This window comes from Solanum verrucosum, unplaced genomic scaffold (assembly GCF_900185275.1).
Source record: "Solanum verrucosum unplaced genomic scaffold, falcon-dt-bn FXZP01000125.1, whole genome shotgun sequence".
NCBI lineage: Eukaryota > Viridiplantae > Streptophyta > Magnoliopsida > Solanales > Solanaceae > Solanum > Solanum verrucosum.
In genome coordinates, this window is record NW_026019923.1 from 2,822,288 (window position 1) to 2,842,986 (window position 20,699).

A 20,699-nucleotide genomic window follows, 5' to 3' on the forward strand; every position below is an offset into this window, starting at 1 on the left:
ATATCCCATTTTTGAACGGGAGAAGAAAGTGAATAATTTTATCACGCATAACACAAATTCATAACTTCACATTGTATGCGCCTTTTGGGCTCAATGATGGCATCGTCAAGAGACAAAATTGTGAGTCATGTTAGACCAAAGCAGACAATACGTGTTATGATTTGAATTGGTTTTAAGATCTCCAATATTTCAACTTCATTGGACAACTTTGATATGTCATTTGGGCCTGAAGCACTTGGGCCAATTAATTCCAGCCCATATTGGCCCAATCATTGGTGACAATGGTCTAATTTAAATTTAATATATCATTAATGTAATCTAATCTGTCATAACAAATTTATTTATCATTTATTATATGTTATCAATTCACGTTGCTCAATAGATTTACCTGTAATTACTTTATAAGTAATCTGATTGGGTAAAATATATTACGTTTAGACCCTTAGTTAGGACCGTCCATCCGTCTCTGATCAGGAGAAAAAGAAAATGCTACATAATTTCTTCACTTTGATTTAAATAACTAAATCCCTTTACCTATAGTCAAACTTCTTTATGATAATCATTCTCTACAAGAACATTTTACTTTAATAACCATATTTTCTATAAAACTGAACTTTCATGTTATGTTATATGTTCTCTATGATTAAAAAAAAAAATCGAAAACAAATAACATAGTTTTAAAAAGGTTTAACTATAGTTGACATATTTGCAATGCAAGATGCTCCAAGTACAATCATATTTTCTAAAAAAAATTAATTCTCTAAGTAATACTAACATTTTAAAAAAAATTGTAGAAAAGAATATATCCCATCTTTTGCATTATAGTTAATTTTCTATTTTAAAAAAAGAAAAGAAAAAGAAACCCACCAATGTGAATATGAAAATAAAAAACTTAATAAACCTTTTCCATGAACTTTGTGCCACTGACCAAATGGCTCTTTAGTTAAATTGGTAAAGATCCACTTATTATTATTATTTTATTCATTTATTGAAAAAAAAAAAAACAAATTATACTCCACCAATCAATGTCCCCCTCATATTCTTTATTATTTTATTTATTTATCACATCTATAAATAGGTTTATAATTCACAAACAGAATCTCACTATTTCTTCTTTTTCCCCATTTTCTTCAGTCTATTCAAACAAAATCTCCATGAAGATCTCCAACTTCTTCATTTTCTCCTTCTTCTTAATCACAGGTACACTTTTTAAATTTAAATTATATATTTCGTCAGTATAATTTATTTATTTTTACATTATTAGGAGTGACGAAATCAAAAATTTCATATCATGATAATATAAATATTTTAGCGAAATCAAGAATTTTATCAAAGGATACAAGATTTAAAGATATTTCCTGTTTAATTGATCACCCTTCTGTGTCTTTGTAGCTTTAATTATGAATGTAGTTTAACATATGATTCAAGTGTAATTACATTATTAGTGACCTATATATTTAAATTATTATATTTTTTATTGTCATTGTATAGAATCTTTCTCCATTATTATTGTATTTCTTTTTTCAAATACGCACATGGTATACACCAAACTTTCAGTAGTGGAACTAAAACTTTTACTTAAAAGATTTAAAATACAAAATAAATATACAAAAAAAAACGAAGATTGTTCAACATTTATTATAATTACATAAAAAATAATTTTAACTACGTACAAACAATGTAATTCTGACTCCATCTTGTCCTTTCGAAATATGTTATTATTATTATCGTGTCAGTGCATAGAATTTGAACAATAATACACTTTTTTTTATTGTTGTAATTTTTACAGGATTTTTATGGGGTATTCGAGTTGAAGGTTTACGTCGTCATCACCACCACCACCACCACCACCGTCACCAGAATAACCATAATAACCCAAAAAGTTACAAAAATGACCAAAAAGATCACCAATTTTATAATTTTAAACCAACAAAAATGTTTGTATTTGGAGATTCATATGTTGATACTGGTAATAATAGAAAATCAATGGCTAATTCTTGGAAACAACCTTATGGTCTCACTTTTCCCGGCAAGCCCTCCGGCAGGTTTTCCGATGGACGTGTTCTCACCGATTACCTAGGTAATTAAATATTATATTATTATTAGTATTACGCGTAATAATATTTGACTGAATATGAAGTTTAAGTAAATAGTTACTATTACAAGGGTGTGTTGTTTAAAAAATTACTTCATCGATTTTATTGACGTGGCATATATATTTAAAAAGATTGTTGATTTACAGTCGTACAAATATTTATGATTTTTTAAGTTAAAAAATAGTAAAAAAAAATTCTTAGTTTTGCATGTGGTTCACAAATGCATTATATTATTCTATTATATATATATAAAAAAAATAAAATTAAACATGTATAAATAGTTATATTTTCTGTCGAAGGGGATTCAGATGAACCCTGAATGTATGCTGGCTCTACCCCTGATTATATAAGTTGAGATAGAGAAATTATTTAGTTTTAGTATTTATTTATTTTAGATTTTAGTCATTATTCATTAGATATATTTTTGTATTTGGCATGTATGTTCAGTTAAATATTGTTACATAAATTACAAAAATAATATGTTTTATATAATCTCATAAGTGAGTTTTAAGATTGATGATGGTGTATATGCAATTTTATTTTTATATTGTGAAGTGAAAAAATTGTTTATAAAATATATTTATATAAGAAAATTAGAAAAAAAATGACTAAAGGATTTACTTTTTCTGATGTGGATTAATCCTAATCTCTTTTTTTTGCTTCTCCCTATGCTATTACTCTTTTCATCATTGTGTCCACTTTATCTTTATATCTGTATTTCAACTTTTTGTTTATATTAACAATTTATTTTTTCATCGATAAGGACTGTGGTGGAGGGTAAGTACTCCTTCATCTTTAATTAAAAAATTGGGTTCGTTTTTGTTAGAGAGTGTTTTATTCTTAATGTGAGATTTTCTAATATGAATTCGAATTTAGTCAGATTTCAATTGAATACTGAATAGCGAGTGAAAAACTAAAAAATATAAATTTTTTTCTATTTATTTCTTTTTTTTTCATAGTGGGTTGTTAATGAGTATATTTCCTTTTGCATTGTATGCTCTTTTGCTGGCGCTGGACATGTTGCATTATTCCTACTTTTGCTTCTTTTTCTGCATCCTCTTGTCAGACTACCATAATTACTTTCTCTATCAATAAATAAATAAAAATAACTTTTTTTTATTAAAAAAATACAATAAATTTGTTGCTTTATATGTGAAAGTATGACATTATGAAAAAAATTAATTAGTGCTAAACAGAGTTTTTTTTTTCCATTCATTGTCATTGTCATTATCTTGCCACTTGTTCATTGCACTTTTGTTTGCCCACTATTTATGATTTACGTATAATTTATTCTACCAAACTCAATCATGCCAAGTCTTGCGTTAGGTCTTTTAAAAAAAAGTTAGGTGATGTTTGAGTCAAATTATAGATATCTCAATTAATTTTATAAATATTTTTTATCAATACTTTTGTTGAATAATTCTATTCGTCAAGATTGTATTGGAGGCACCTTATGCTAAGTAGTGTTAACACATGTGACTAATTTTTTTTAATTGTGATACACTTGAGTAAATTTGTAACTCCGCATCAAGATTTAGACAAATAATGAGAAGAAATCATTAAGAACTTTTGCCTCCGATAGTATCGAAACTTGAAACCTCGTGATTTTCAGCCTATTTTGTGAACCACAAAGCCGTCACATTCTTAGGTGCGAGTTTAACTAATATTCATCGATTATGTAAATAAATTTTAAACCATGTCGATCATCTTTATCTATTGTCTATTGTGGAAATTAAATAAGATTTGTGTATATTCTATTTTTTTTAGACGTCATTTTGTAAAACTATATTGTACATGTTAATGCTATTATTGTTATCGTCGTCTTTATCTAATGTAGCAGATAATTTGTCTTATGCATAAGATTACTAATCTCACTCTTTATAAATAGTTACGTACCGATATTTTTTGAGCGACCTGACAATATAATAATTTTTTTTTTTTTTTAAATGGACAAAACAGCAAAATTCTTGGGATTGAAGTCACCAGTACCATATAGATGGATGAAATATGCAACAAATAGGCTAAGAAATGGAATTAATTTTGCCTATGGAGGAACTGGTGTTTTTAATACTACAGTCCCAGAGCCAAACATGACAACTCAAATAGATTTTTTCCAAAAATTAATGGCTGAATCAGTATACACAAGGGCAGATATTGAACAATATTCATTGTTCTTGCTTTCTCTTGCTGGAAATGATTATGGTGCTTACCTTGCTAATGGTGGTACAGTTCAGGTAATTTAATATACTAGCTTACAATACTTATATATGTGGTGGTCGAGTCAACTTACGTAAGTGGTTCAGCACTTTCAATACCATCAATCTATAAATTAAGGTTTCGAGTCATATCGGAGGATCAATGAAAATACTATTCATCTTAATGATGGGATGGGGTGGAAAAAAAAAGAGTCGCTCGCACGTAGTTTGATAAATTTCATAAAATACTTGTTACCTCCAATCGATATGGATATGAATATCAATTAACGTAAGACTCGGCCCACTAAAACTTTAATTAGACTTAAAATAAATAAAAATTGTTTAGTATTTAATTTTTTTATGCTTTCTTAAACATTTTTCATTATTTTTAATGTGCACGTGTCATGTAGAGTATACCATTTGCACTTATTTATAAGAGTGAGGCTTAGGCCTTAGGGGTGGTGTATATATTTTATCTGAAATCTTTGGTGGGAAAATTATCCTTTATATATATATATATATATATATATAGATTATTTGTTTAAAAAAGAGAAAAGACATAAAGACATAATTAAAGTTGTCCCGTATTTGCATAAAGACACTTTAACTTTCAAAGTGTCCTATCACCCCACAGAACTATTTAATATCGTTGTAAATGGGCTATTTTGACCCATTTCCTCGTCTGGGCTGTTACCACGCACATGAGGCACGTCATTAAGTGTTTTCACTGTCATGGATCAATTTAAAAGTGTCACGTGTCATTTTCTTTCTTTATTATTAATTATTTAATCAATTTATGTCATCTTCCCCAATTTTAAACCCAAAATAGCCATTGGTAGCCCTAATTTTTCGATTTCATGGTTTTTTCCATAGCAAGATCAAGTGATTTCAAACACATCTCTCCCGCGTCTCCCTTGCAACCACCTTTGCCTTTCTCTGTTATCTTCTTCACTCCAACAACACTAAACCCCAATAAAACAAGAGATTTCAATTCAGTACAGTTGCCCCTACCGACTAGTAGTTGGTGTATGGAATCTGAAAAACAACACATTGCATTCCGTTTCTCTTCTTGAATTTGTGCGACTTGGAGTTTGACTGGATGAGCTCCCCATGCCTTTATTAGGTGAATTCAACCACTTTTGAATTTTTGTTCTTGTCGGGTCGGATTGAATTCTATCATAGGGAGTGAGCAACACGCGCGACTACATAGACAAGGGAATGAGTCAAAATAGCCCATTTACAAAGATATTAAATAGTTCCGTGGGGTGATAAGACACTTTAAAAGTTAAAGTGTTTTTATGCAAATACGGGACAACTTTGATTGTGTCTTTATGTCTTTACTCTTTAAAAAAATTATTCTTGTGTTCACTTTTGTACACATTTTGAAACCATAAAATTCTTATTTTTAGATGGATAGGAGAAATTAAACTACTTATATATATATATTCACTAGGAGTAATAAATTTGACCGTGTGATATACGTTTTGTTCTGAGTTTCCAAATTTTGGGACTGACACGTTTTCACATTTTCGATTTCAAAAGTCAAATAATATTTTTGTCGTGATATTTTATATGATTTTTCAAATATTTTAAATTATACATTATAATAATTTATATAATTTTTAAAAAATATATTTTATTTCAAAATTTTTAATTTGTTTTAGATTTGACTTTTGAAATTTAAACAAAATAATATAAATTGAGATAGAAGAAATATGAATTTAAATTATATACACATTAATTTTAGAGAATTTTACACTACCAAGCCATTTTTATTAAGTAGGTAGTTTCTTTATTTCTTTTTAAAATTATAAATCTCACGATTCAAGAATATTTACTCGTAAATATCCTTCTAATAACCTAGTGGTACAAAACCATATTTACCTGTATGGTGTGATGAGAATTTCAAAATATGAAATGAATTCTCTCCGTTTTTAATTAGAGATTTTAGCCTTGAATTAAAAAAAAAACTAACATAAAGAGTGTTTCCCATTTTAATTGATCTTACATGGCATGAATAAAAAAATTGTGGAAATATATTTTTTGAACCTTGGAATAGAAGGGCATATTGTATACTTTTTCAATTTCAATTTATATAACACTTTATTTTTTTAGTCGGTCTTAGAATGAATATTATATGTTGATATATGATAACAATTTAATTTTAAAATATTATTTTATCTGTTATGATATAATTTATAACTACATAATCATCTTTAACTTGTTTTGCATCACAATTTTTAAAAATTATTTATTTTCTTTATTAAATTATGTGTTCAGACAAATAATATTACATAAATTTGGACGGAGAAAATATTAACGAGTGCTGGCACCAGCAGTAGAAGACATATTACATGTTGACAAATATACTTCTCTTGGATTTTTATGTGCAAAACCAATAATTTTCATAATGAAACAAATTATACTAGGCCCTGCAGCAGCTACTACACACTAAAAATGTACTGGATTTGGTGTATCATTGCTAACCATAAAAAATGTGTTTGATTTTTTTTTTAAAATAATTATTTTCTTGATGTGACATACACCATTTTCCTGATGTACCAAACCAAGAAACAATAAAATTGGTTAATTTGAGATTATTATGATTCAGGTCTATTGGTTAGTCTCAACAAGTTTTATGAATTTGTTCCTTGAATTTTATTATCATGAGTCTAAAAATGTGTATATTATGTGAATTTATGTTACTTTTTATTTTCCTTTTTCATTTTGATGTGGAAATTCACCTATGATATTATGTGCACCCTTTCTCTAGAAGTTGTCAACTATACGTAGACATCTATATGTTCTTTTATTTGACTCATCTTTTATTATGAGCGTCATATAAATAACATTTTGTGTATCTCTTTGATGACTCTTATTATTAGTATTAAATTGTATGACTATTTCATCTAAAACTTAAGCTATTAGAGATGGCGCACACTTTTAATTTCTTAATTATAAGTCTTTAAACATGACTTCTCAGTTCTCACAAGATAGCCCGATTCTTCTTAGTGGGGTAAATTCAAATTTGAAAATCTTCTATCATTTTTGTATTTTGCAATATAGTTTGAATTCGTAATATTAACATGCGTGTAACACATATAATGTGTTTGTATTTTTTCCATATCAATTTATGTGTCACAAAATTTTGAAATATGTATGATAGTAGTAACATATCATATTCATAAATTATGAGTTCGAGTTTGACCATATGATTATAAATTTGAACCTATAAAATCTTGAATGGAGATTAAAATAAATAAATTAGTCAAAGTAGTACTATAGTCTTTGAACTGAAACATTCAGTGAAGAATTGATATTTAATGTAGAATAGAAGGGCCCCTTTTTATACTCTATTAAATTGTTGCTGACACTAATTTAGATGTTGACCAACCTACTTCTTTTGATATTTATGTATAAAAATTTCATTATTTTGGTAACAATTAAACTTGGCCTATACCTACTAAACTATAAACTAGATGAGTTCATTAATGGATTTGATAAATTACACTGTGGAACTTGATAGTGTTTTTTTGGATAGAAAATGTCACGAGTTCAAATCCTGTCATCCTTACTTATTATTACTCCTTCATATTGTTAATTAAAAGGGTGAGTAAGTGGTGCACAAACTATCTCGGATAATACGGGAGCAGAGGAAGGATCACACCTCAAAATGGTGTGATGTGATAGTCTAACCTGACGGTTGACACAAGTAATATATACAAGTGGTTGATCATAGATAAATTTAGGTCTAGGCGGGAAAGTCATGAGTTCATGTCATAGCTAGTGGTTAATGAAGTGAATATAATTTTGAATATCGTGTTCAAATTTCAATAGATACAAAAATCGCTAATATATTTGAGTTTTGTTGGTTATATAGAAGTATTTTGTATATATATGGAGATGAAAAGTAATCGGTATATGATGAAATAATATAAGAAAACACAAGTTGGTCTAGATATTATCATTTTAAAAGAAAGAAAACACACATACATCTTTGAAATTTCACTGTCTAGGGAATTCAAGTAAGAATTCTATGCTATGTTGCTTAGACTCTTTAAAAATAGGCCTAATCCATCGGTGACCCCCTAAAGTTGGCACAATGTTTAACTTAGACATCTTAACTGGTCGATGTTCATTTTAGACACCTCATATACGGTCCCGTTGTGTCATCGTATATGTGTTGGATCCTTCAAAAATAATAAATCTTGGAAAGATCTAACACGAGTAGTACGACAACATTTTAAAACAGTCCGAACAACATATATTTCCTTTGCATGTTAATTTGCATTTATACTATGTTGCTCGAACTCTTCAAAATTGTCATCCTATGTATGTCAGATTCTCGAAAAATAATGCATTTTTCAGAAGATCTAACACGACGAGAACAACATATTTTGAAAAATCCGAGCAACACAATTTTTTTTTATACTTGTAATGTTGTTATATGCATTTATGTTATGTTACTTTGACTCTTCAAAATTACTATCCTATGCGTGCTGGATCCTCCAAAAATAGTGCATTTTTGAAAGATCTAACATGACTTGCAACAACATTATTCGATAAGTCCGAGCAAGATTTTACATACATGTTATTTAACTAGTTATTTTTTTTGTAGGATATTCCTGCTTTCATAACTAGTGTGGTAAATCAACTAGTTGTAAACATGAAAAGAGTCAACAAATTAGGTGCCAAAAAAATAGCAGTGACAGCATTGGAACCATTAGGATGTCTTCCACAAAGCACAATTTTGAATTCATTTCAACAATGCAATGCTACTGAAAATATTGCTGTGGATCTTCACAATTCACTATTGCAACAAGCTGTGGCAAAATTGAACAATGAGACAATGGGTTCAACTTTTGTGATTCTTGATCTTTTTAGCTCTTTCAACTCTGTGCTGGCAAGTAAAGGAGTGCAAGGTATGTTACTCGACACTGCTTCGTTTTGAAAAAATATATTGAAAAAAAGTCTAATTTATCCTTTTGAATGAAACACATCTTATGACATACCTATGTATAGGGTGGGTCTAGGGTCCAATAACCGGATTGATAAATGAGTCATTTCCTAGCCTGATTTTCCTTTTGTTTTGAGAGGTTCAAATCAAAGTAAGGTTGTGTGTTTTATACCCGCTTTTGGACCTCAACTATTTGAATTGCACAATGTAAGGCTTATTAAATGAGAAAACGTCTTCTCTACCCCCCTTCCCCCCACCACCACACAAATTGTAAGTCATTCAGAACCCCTGTAGATAAGGTCGTGGAATGGTTGAAATCCTTTCACTTCTAAGCAAAGATTTTGGGTCCAATTAGTTGGCCCTCCAAATGTAGAATTTTTTAGTTTGGAGCGTTTTGTCCTTTTAGTGAATCTATCTGACATGAATCTGAATTAGACAATATTAACGGGAGGATGCCTAAAAGGCGAATCTAGGGGTTGTTATAAATTCATAATTTCCTTCTATTACCACAAGAATTAAAAGGTCAAACTTATAGAATCAAGCAAATTTTAACATTATTCCAAATATTGGAGGATGTTTCACATTTCAATTATTTAAAAAATCTATTTCGAGTATACAAAATTCATAAACTTAAAATCTTGATTTCGTCTGACAGGAAGCACAAGGTTCGAGACACCATTGAAGCCATGTTGTTTGGGAATAAGCAACAAATATTCATGTGGAAGTATGAATGTTAAAGGTGAAAAGATGTATACAGTGTGCAATGATCCAAAATCTGCATTTTTTTGGGACACAGTTCATCCAACTGAAGCTGGATGGCATGCTGTTTATACTAACTTGAAATCTACTCTCACTCAAAAAATCCTGTAGTTTATTAATTAAATGTTTTTATTTATTTTATTTCTAGTTTTGTTAATTTAATCAGTGTGCTCTAGTGTTTTTTATTAAATGTAATTCCTAGTTTTGTAAGTCTGTTTAATATGTTTGTTGTTATGCTTTATTAGTTCTAAAGTTTTTGTACTCAAGGGGTACTAAATAAAAAATAAAAGATATTTGCGCGTTTTGTCTAGACGTTAAAAAAATATTTATTTTAAAATATTCATTTCAAAAGAATTGTCATAAAATTAGCCATGAACTTAATAAAATATCTGTAGAGATATGATATGTGGGACTAACTCAATCTCAAAAGCTATATCGAGGGGAGGTTTGATCAAGTCCATATAAGGAGACCAAATTTTAATCCCTCTACCGATGTGAGACATCTTAACATTCCCCCGCACGCCCAGACCTCAACTGGAACGTGAACACTTCTAAATGGGGGCCCATCATATCGGTGAACAACAAATTATGATGGGTCTGGCTCTGATACGTACCATGTAAAAACATGACACATGAGCTTAACTCAACCCCAAAAGGTAGCTCATGAGAAGAGATTTGTCCAAGTCCATATACGGAGACCAAATTACATCTTAACAATATCATCATAAAATTCGTCAAGTTATCAAGTCAAAAATTATATGTTGGTCATAGTACTGTTAAGACAATTAAAATCCTTAATGTTGTGTCAATTTTCATGGGGTTCCCTTCTTGAGATGTTTAATAAATGATTTTGGTTTAGAGATTTATTTCAAGAAAATTGAAAAAATTGTAAGAAAATGTTAGATCAAAGTCTAATACTATTTAATAAGTTGTTGTAAATGTTCGATTACAGACTAATATTTAGTCTGTAAGGTTGAGTAATAAATAAGTAAATATTAGACTCGACGATCTTTGCTTGGTCACGAAAATTTTTCACTTTTTTTAAGAGTTATACTTTGAAAAATATGTTTGATAATAAAATTTCGGAATTCCAGAATCTAATTTTCAAATGGGAATAAAATCTAAATGGGAGACATAGAAAGGGGCCATATGTGTAAATCCCATTAGCTTATATGGCAGACCAATTGTATTCAAGCATTTGGATATTATAAATTTTGTACTGAATCACATTATTATTTTTTCATCAAAAGAAAATTTATGCAATGACCACCATTGATAGTGGCCAACATGTTTGGTACTGACATGGACAACACTTGTACAATTTTTATTTTTCTAACTTTTTAAGACTATTGTCATGATTAAAATTCCATGTAACTAAAGGCACATTCAATAATATAATGATAATATATTCTTTAATTATAGCTTCTTTCTCATATTTCTGAATTTTGGAGAAATTATAGATAACTAAAGTTTTGAGTATACTAAGGTAGGCTATCAATGTCATATCTTTGAGGGACAACCTTTATAATTTGAACCTCGCGTGAACATAGAATATTTTGTGTATGAAATTATTTTTTCGTTAATTTTATATATTTATATAACAAGCAAGTAATAAGTTCCTTCTAAAGAGTGAATCACGTTCGATTATTATATCTCTTTTTGTATGTGTCAAATTTAATTAGAGAAATGCAGAAATAGTACTATATATTATACATATATAATATGATCACATTGATTTGTAGCATTCACATTCTAGGTCTGGTAATCATGAAAATACTTCAAAAATTGAAATTAACTATGAACTTTGTTGCTAATTTATTATTGTATCTGATATATTTTTTGATAATTAATTGCTAAATAAAATTAGTGATACATTTTATTGGTCAGCTTATTTAGTTTATTAAAAACAAAGGGGAAATTGCTCTATAAATTAAAGATATAATTCAATTACAAGCTAACATGTTCTATATTTTTTTTATTATCATTATTATAATGTATTCAGTATAATAATTTGATGAGGTAAGAACATTATTTTAACTTCAAATAATTAACTTTTCCTCATATTTAAACAAACAGTTTGCTTTATGTGGATTGAAATTATTACTCCCTCGTGTATTCTTGAGACGCTCTAATATTTTTAATTTTTCATTTAGCGTACGTTATCTGTTTTGAGATTCTACGTAATTTAAATTTGCATTGTTTGAAAATTATCAAAGAAAAACCCTTTGTATAAAAAATTACTCTTAGCACGTGATAATATATATATGCACAAATTATGTTCATCCCATCACAATTTTAATAATCATAAAATGCTAATTAGCTTATTTCATCGATCACAATGCTTGATGATTGCGAAGCTTTAATTAGCTTATTTCATCACAACTCTCGATGATCGTGAAACCCTAATTAGCTTTCACTAAATTATTTTATATCTATGCCTCATGGTCATTTTTTTAATGACATATGCCACGATTAGAAAATTCATTTGAATCCTTCCAATAAAGCATCTCTAATTATTTTTTAAAATAATTATAATTTTTTTTAATTTCACTAAATTTTGTAGGGGAACCACCACATTAGGTCACTGATTGTACGTACATAAATTCAGAAAACCAGAATCTAACATTTTTAATTTTGAGTTTTATAACTATAAAAATTAACAAACATAGCTTTGTCTTGCTTTTAATTTTTTATGTTGGACATTAGATTAATGGTCTGTTGTCCTATTGTTTTTTATTTAATAGGAGTAAGACTTTTTATGGCCTAAATTATTAAACTACCCTCCACATGTACACTACTCTGTTGTGTGTGTTTTATTTTTAAATTCATAAAACACATGCTGAAATAATGGTTTTTCATGTGATTTTGGATTTATTATAATGGTGATGTAATTTTTTTTAAATGTATTCAAATAAATACTGCATTAAAGAATAACATCGCTCCGGGAATAAAATAAAATAAAATCAAGAGTTAAGTTTCAATTATGTGAATAAATCGAAAGAAAAGAGTTAAGTACCTTAGGAAGGATAAAACGTACGCAGATTATCCACTATTCAAGAAAGTAGAGAAGCTACTTCCAGAAGATCAATCCAGGAGGGAGAACTCATAAATTGTAATTAATTACTAAAAGTGTGTTATAGTACTTTTATTTTAGTTTTTTAAATATGTAAAGTCTGTTTCAAATAACTTGTAATTTATGTGTTTGAATTCATACTGACTTGTCACATGAAATGGGACGGAGGAATTGGGGTACTAGAAAACTTCAGTGCTAACTGAGTCCATTAATTAAGGACTACACTACAAAGAGAAGCATCTACAAATTCTTCATAGCTAGAAACTATAGATGTATAAAAAAAGTTGCATAAATAAGTTGAATCACATTGAAAGAAATTGATACTACAAACATTTTTCAACAAGCAAAAACAAGTTTAATTTCAAGATTAAGTAGTATTCTTAATTTCTCTCACAAACACTGGCAAACCGCCACGTAATGAGGTGGTTAGACCAGGAGAGAATCGAGGAATATGGTGTGATGGATGAGCTAATTCAACGTTAAATCGTCGGAGGAATGAAAGAGCCATACTTTTAAGCTCAACAAGAGCCATTTCTTTACCCAAACAAACCCTTACCCCAGCTTGAAAAACTGGATACTTATAAGGGTTTTCTTGGGAAAAAACACCGTCTTTATTAATCCATCTCTCTGGCTTGAATTCTAAACAATCGACTCCCCATAATTCTTCCATTCTTCCCATAGCATAAGGATGATAAGTAACCCTAGTTCCCTTTTTAACAAAAGTCCCATCAGGTAAAAAATCATCTTCCAAACAAAACTTAGAATCAAATTGGATTGGAGGGTAAAGTCTCATACTCTCATAAACACATGCTTGTAAATAATGAAGATCTCTCAATTGTTCACAACTTCTGAGTTCTTGATTTAGTCCAAGAACTTCATTTGCTTCATCTCTAATTCTCTCAGCTACTCGTGGATTCTCCGCGAGTAGCCAAAACAAGCTTGTTGATGCAGATGCCACCGTGTCTCGTCCAGCTAGGAGGAAACTAATCACAATATCTCTTAAATACATCTCATTGACGATATCCCCTTGCATGAATCTTGATAGAAGATCCTTATGATTCGAAAACCCTAATTTTCGACGTTGCCTTATGACTTCTTGTGCTAGTATGTTAATCAATTTGATGGCTTTTTTCAACTTCCTTTCACTCCCTATGTTGAAAAATCTCTTGATTTTCCATACAATTGAAGACACATGCATAGCTCTTTTAGCTGATAATTGTGAAGCTAAGTCAAAGGAAATAGCAAATTGTGAAATTGGAAGTGATAATTCCAAACACTTTGGATCTAATCCAAAGGAAAATCTACAAATACAATCAAAAGAAAATCTCCTAAAAACATCTTGTAAATCCAAAATCTTATCTTTATTATTAGCAACACAAGCTAATAATGGGATAAGTCTATTTTGGATTTCAGTGTTCATTACTTCAAATGCAAATGATCTTATTGAACTTCGTCTGAGTTCAAGACTAGCCATTTTCCTTTGAAATTGCCATAAATCTCCGTCCACATTGAAAATACCTCTACCAAGAAAATCACCTAAGATAGTTGAGAAATTTTTCCCTTTTGGAAAATTATCAAATCTTGTTTTGAGCATGTATTCAACATTTTTAGGGTTTGCGGTGATGGTGTTACCAAGAACATGGATGTGAATAGTTCTAGTAGGGGATTTTTGAAGAAGATGAGTATACCAATCACATAAATTTGTGAATTGAGGGTACCAACTTGATGTCATGTAACATTGACAAATTTCACATTTGCATAAAAACTTTAGTCTAACAAAGTAGGAAAGGAGAAATAAGAAGAAGGAAAAAGAGATGATAAAGAGAAGAATAATAAAGAAATTAGTAGTAGAGGCCATGGATGATGAAAATACAAAATATTGGGGAAGAAAGGAGAGATATAATGAGTGATCAGTATTATAGTAATTACCAAGAATACTTCTTTTTTTTCAATTAATAAATCATACTTACATGACTAATATATACTAGATGCTGACTCAATAGATATTACTCTCTGTCTCATTATGTGTCAAATGAAACTTCGAGAGTCATCTAAGTTCTTAAATATTTTTTAAATATTTTAAATTATTAATTATTATGATTTATAATATTTTAAAGTAATTTTTAAATAATACTATATATTACTCTTTTTGTCCCAATTTATATGACACAAATAGAATTTAAAAAAAAATTCAAGTTTTTAATTATTGAGATTTATAGTACTCTTTACATCATTTTCAAATTTCAAGATAGAATTACTTTTTCCTAATTTATGTGGCACCAATGAAATTTCAAGAGTCCAATTTTTGCGTTTAAATATTTAAGTTGTTAATTATCATAATTTATAGTATTTTTTTAATGTATTTTTCAAATATATAAAATATCAAAAAATAAATATGATAAACAAATTTAAAAAAAAAAATTGCAAAAAAAAAAAAAAAAAAACTAAAATACCCTCAAGTGCTAAAGCAATCACGTCGACCTGCTACCTACTTTGGCACTGAAACTCCCTCTTACAAGAGAGTAATATGATGCAACATCATATATTATTATATGCTATATTCAAGTTTTTCACCTACTATTCTCTACATATATAATAGTGTAACAAGAAAAATAAAATTTAAAAAATGGCACCTCTCCCACCAAAAGAAGAAATAAATTGTCGATTGTGTATCTAGTCACCTAAAAGATAAGTATAAGTAATCGTTTATAGTAATGAGATCATCAGTAACATGAAAAATAAGGCACATTTATTAATATACAATAATAATAATATCGCAAAAGTTTGTTTACGGTTAGTATATATAAATTAAATCTAAAACATTTTTAATGCGTCTTTTTTATTTTGAATAAATTACTAAGGGAAGCACGTGGTATTATTCTTCATTATTTTTAGAAAAATATTAGGCAGTACACTCAGCAAATGCTATTTATTATTGATGGGGGCATATAATCATGTTCCTTTAAAGTCAATAATATAACCTAAAAAATGTACTACTATTATTTATATTTTCTAGCTAGGTATAGGTGCTTCATTTTTTCCTTGTCATTTTCTAAGCAAACAATATTCTCTGCATTTTAATTTATATGATAAATACACAAAATTTAGTAAAGAAAAATAAAATAAAACTCCTGACATATAAGATCATAATTCTTGATTTGCTAGAATGAGAAGTACAAAATTATTAATAAGCAATTTATGTTGTTTGAACTTTTTAATTATCTCACTCATGTGGACTGAAACTATTGTTGAGAAACTTTAATTTATTATCTTTTATTTCTTAGTTAATATTAATATTTTCTTTGGATTTCTGATCAATTTGAGTTTGCGTTATATAAGGTCCATTTTATTAAAGGAAGAAGTATTTTTTGTTCAAATCTTTATTACAGAAAATTATGTAATTACACGACTTAAGATAGTATAATCTTTTAAAAAAATCCCACCATTTGAATTAATTGCAAAAATCCTTTGTTTCTTTCTCGCTCTCTTAACATTTGGATACATCACTCCACCTTTATTAGATACACACTACAACCTTGTTTGTGTATAATGTATCTGATACAAATGTTATTGTTAATACATATATAACCTCAATTATTTCAAACCTAAATCGGTATAAACTTGGTTTATAGTTATGGATTTGATACATAACTTATTTATCGTATACATAACTTATGTATCATTTGCTATATATCGGGCGAAGAAGCAATGTATTTGCAGGTTCTGAATTATTCGAGATAATTATATTGTAATTTGAGATTTTTTTGAGATGGGATGTAATTAATACCGAAATTATTGAGATTTTTGTACTTAATACTTATTATATTCTCAAGGTACGAGTCAGAAACGTCTGATTAAATATGAACATATTCCTATATATTCATTCCATCATAATCTTCGACATAAAAAAAGCTTTAATTATCTTTAACTAAAGTATTTGTATCTGTGCCTTAAGATCATTCATGACATATGCCACGATAGTGTTTGCTAGAAAATTCATTTAAATCCTTCCTAAAGCATTTCTTATTATTATTATTATTATTATTATTATTATTATTATTATTATTATTATTATTATTATTATTATTATTTTAATATTTCTTTTTAAAGTTCCAACTTCACTAAATTCTGTGGGGAACCAACATTTGGTCATCATGATTGTACATTAATTTAGAATTTAGGAACTAATCATTCAAGATTCTTCACTATTAAAAAGATAATGATAATTAGTTTAAAGATAATGATAATTAGTTTAACGATAATTACTTCAATTATGAATTTTGTAATACATTTAACAAATCCTAACATTTATGAATGGTGTAGTGGTGCTCTCACGTTATTATCTTCTTATATTATATGTAAGGTACGATTTTAAGTCTTCTAGGTTCCACTTTAATTAATAATGGTTTTCAGAGGATCTGATCAGGGTAGAACTAAGATTTTTAATAAGTGGTTCAAAATCTGAAGAAGTAAACACATGAACTAATTGAAGGGAGTTCGACATCTACTATATATATCTAGAAAATAACTTTAATCATATATAAACAGTAATAGTTTCCACCGAAGGGGATTCAGATGAATCTAAGTTACCTATTACTCCTATATCTTTTTTTTCCTCTTGTGTTGTTCAAATTAATTCTAACTTTCACAAATATTAATTATATGATAGTGATATTAAATAGACAAACTGGATTAAATTTAAACGAAATAAAATAATCTAAATTAACAATGAAATGAATTAATGATCAACCCAAAAAAAAAAATATGTTAGGCACATCAATATATAATACGTTTTTTTCTAGGGATCATTGCACGTTCTTACCATTATATTATATAGTTTTAAATTAAATATATTGATAAACCAAACATTTGTTGACAACATCCCACCTGAAATCTAGTGAAACTACATAATTTAATCTGAAATTTCTAATAATATAATTCAACAATTATTTCTTCGAGAAAGTTAAAATTATGTTTTTATTTTATTATAGATAATGATATGCTATTAATATAGATTGAAAACAAGTTGTTTTCTTAATTGCATTTTTTATGCTTCCATTATTAATAAATTATAATTTTAATCTTTGTAATTTCTGACTAAGTGCATTTAACCTTCAAGTACTAATTGAAACATGCACTTTTAGTCCATTCACTTATAAATATTCACAAATTTTCAAAACTATATATTAATTGTTATATCATTTAATTACGCATGTGTCCACTTCTAAAGAATTGTTCAAATATTTCACATTTTTTATGTAAGGAATCAAAAAGATACATTTTAATTATTTGAAGGTATCGAATTATATATCACAAAAATTAAAATTAAAATGACAAAATACCTAAAAATCCGTTAAATTTAACATATTTTATTCAGATTCCTCCTAAACTATCAATAGTCATCAAATAGTTAACCCAAGTTCAAATGCAATACTTAGAAGTAAAGTCAACTTGATGAATCATTTAAATGCACACTAATATTTTTTGTTGTTTTTTTTGTTAGGAGAGAAATAGCTAAAAGATTCCCATATATTTTTTAGACCCCCACTAAAGGGAGAAGCGTTCTTATCTTTAATTTAAAATTCAAACTCAAAATCGTTCATTATCTGCTATTGAATTGATTTAAACTAATTTATTTTTTATTTTATTTTTGAGTGGGAGAAACTTTGTAATCAAGAATTTAAATTATTAGCTAGCTACTAATTAATTTAGCCAAACAACATAACAGACCATCTACCTGTTTCGTCCAATTACAACTAATTAAAGTAATTATAAACATGCTTTCAAATTTGTTCATCAATCCCTTTCCTAAAAATAATCATCATCAATATATAGCCACAAAGATATACATATCCATTAGGTCGGAAGCGTATTTAAGATTTAAAATTAATGAATATTTATAATAATCTCAAATTCGATTCAATTCAAATAGTAATAGATATTTAGCAGATTTTCTAAACATATTTATAGAATCAAATAAAAGTTACTACATTTACGTGATTTAGAAATTATATATTTTATTATTACATTGATGTAAATATTTAATACAAATAATTTTTACCCTTAAATAGTACCCTATAAAGTGTAATTTTCTTTTGTTATACGTCTAATTGTTCTCAAATAATTCCAACACGTGAAAGAATGAAAAAAGAATAATAGTTGTACCTTTTGGAGTAACTATTATTTTAATACAAATAATAAAAACTCTATTACTATAATTAATTATGTGCACCTCAAATGTAATAGCTTAGTCAGATCTCGTTGTTTCATAGCTTAGATCAGAGTAAGATATCAAATGGTGTAGGACTATTATCAGCTTGTATCATAAAGTATCGTATTAAATCTTCAAGAGTTTCTTATTTACATGCTACATTGACTATTCTTGATAACAATATTATTATTATCAAAGATCAATTAGAGCATCAACTTCTCATGTCGATTTTATTTTTGGAGTAATTGGACACGTCATTTTCGTTATCACAAAGTTGTTTGTGTGAAATGGTTATACATAGTTGTCATTGATAAATCAAGTACTTTATATAATTACTTCCGTGTACTTAAGAAATTACTAGCTAAAGGGTGATCCAAACTAAATTATTCTATTAATTTTAATTTATATGTCTTTTTCTTCTTTTTTAAGTTGGATTCTAGAAAAACGTTTACTTTCTATATTTTAATAACTTTTAAATTTCAATATTTTTCGTTTGTTTCGCCTTAATAACACTCCGTTGTAGGAATGATATGACATGTTTAATTTGAGACCACACACTGGCTACAAATTTTAAAAGAAGACAATTAGTAACAAATAACTTACGTCACTAAACAAAAAATCCATCACTAATTCTCTGAGTTAATATCTCAGATGGTCACTCAACTATCTACTTTTCTCTCAGAAAGTCACTCAACTTTGTATTTTAACTCAAAAGTCACTCAATTATCCACTTTTTTCTCAGAAAGTCACTCAACTTTGAATTTTAACTCAAAAGTCACTCAATTATCAATTATTCTCTCAGAAAGTCATTCTAATTGATATTTAAATTAAAATTTGCTGATATATTTTTTTTATTTAAAATAAAAAAAAATTAAAAAATACTAGTTAAGCCATTTAGTGACCCGCCTCACTTGACCCAACCTGTTAAAAAATAATATTGACCCATTTTATTTTACCCATTCTCCTACCTTATTCCCTCACTTCTTGGTCTCTTTCTCCTTTCCTCCTTTGCATTTTTTTTTTCTTCTGGTTCTCCATTGCTGCCTCTTCTTATTCTTTTATCTATAAAGTTTGATAAAAATCCTATAGATTTATATACAAAATTATAATGTAATAATTAGTTCCTATAGGTTTTAATTATGACCCATTTCTCCTTTAATTCTTCAATTTCAAGTTCTATATTATGTAGGAAATTAAAGAAATCTGATTTAAAAAAGTCAAATTAAAAGAATATGATAATCAGAATAAAAATATGTGCTTTGGCCATATTCAACTCTTTTAACTTGTAATAATTTGCTTTTTGGTTGGAAGAATCATATGAACCAGAAGCTCCATAGAGCCTTAAGTAATTAAACTTGCGTTTACATGTCTCTCTTCAGACCACATTCACCTCTTTTTAGTGTTGTGA

General features: G+C 28.0%; 2 protein-coding genes across 2 annotated transcripts; one reads left to right on the top strand and one right to left on the bottom strand.

Moving 5' to 3' along the window:
- The first annotated feature begins 1,154 nt into the window (after nucleotides 1–1,154).
- On the top strand, nucleotides 1,155–10,217 carry LOC125826889 (GDSL esterase/lipase At5g03610-like). Its single transcript, XM_049506235.1, has 5 exons — nucleotides 1,155–1,200; nucleotides 1,790–2,080; nucleotides 4,056–4,330; nucleotides 8,910–9,213; nucleotides 9,904–10,217. Exons 1-5 carry the CDS (start codon nucleotides 1,155–1,157, stop codon nucleotides 10,116–10,118), a joined length of 1,131 nt encoding a protein of 376 aa, XP_049362192.1. The 3' UTR covers nucleotides 10,119–10,217.
- A 3,230-nt stretch (nucleotides 10,218–13,447) lies between these two features.
- On the bottom strand, nucleotides 13,448–14,938 carry LOC125826900 (cytochrome P450 94C1-like). The gene has a single exon (XM_049506246.1). It carries the CDS (start codon nucleotides 14,936–14,938, stop codon nucleotides 13,448–13,450), a length of 1,491 nt encoding a protein of 496 aa, XP_049362203.1.
- Nucleotides 14,939–20,699: the final 5,761 nt, after the last annotated feature.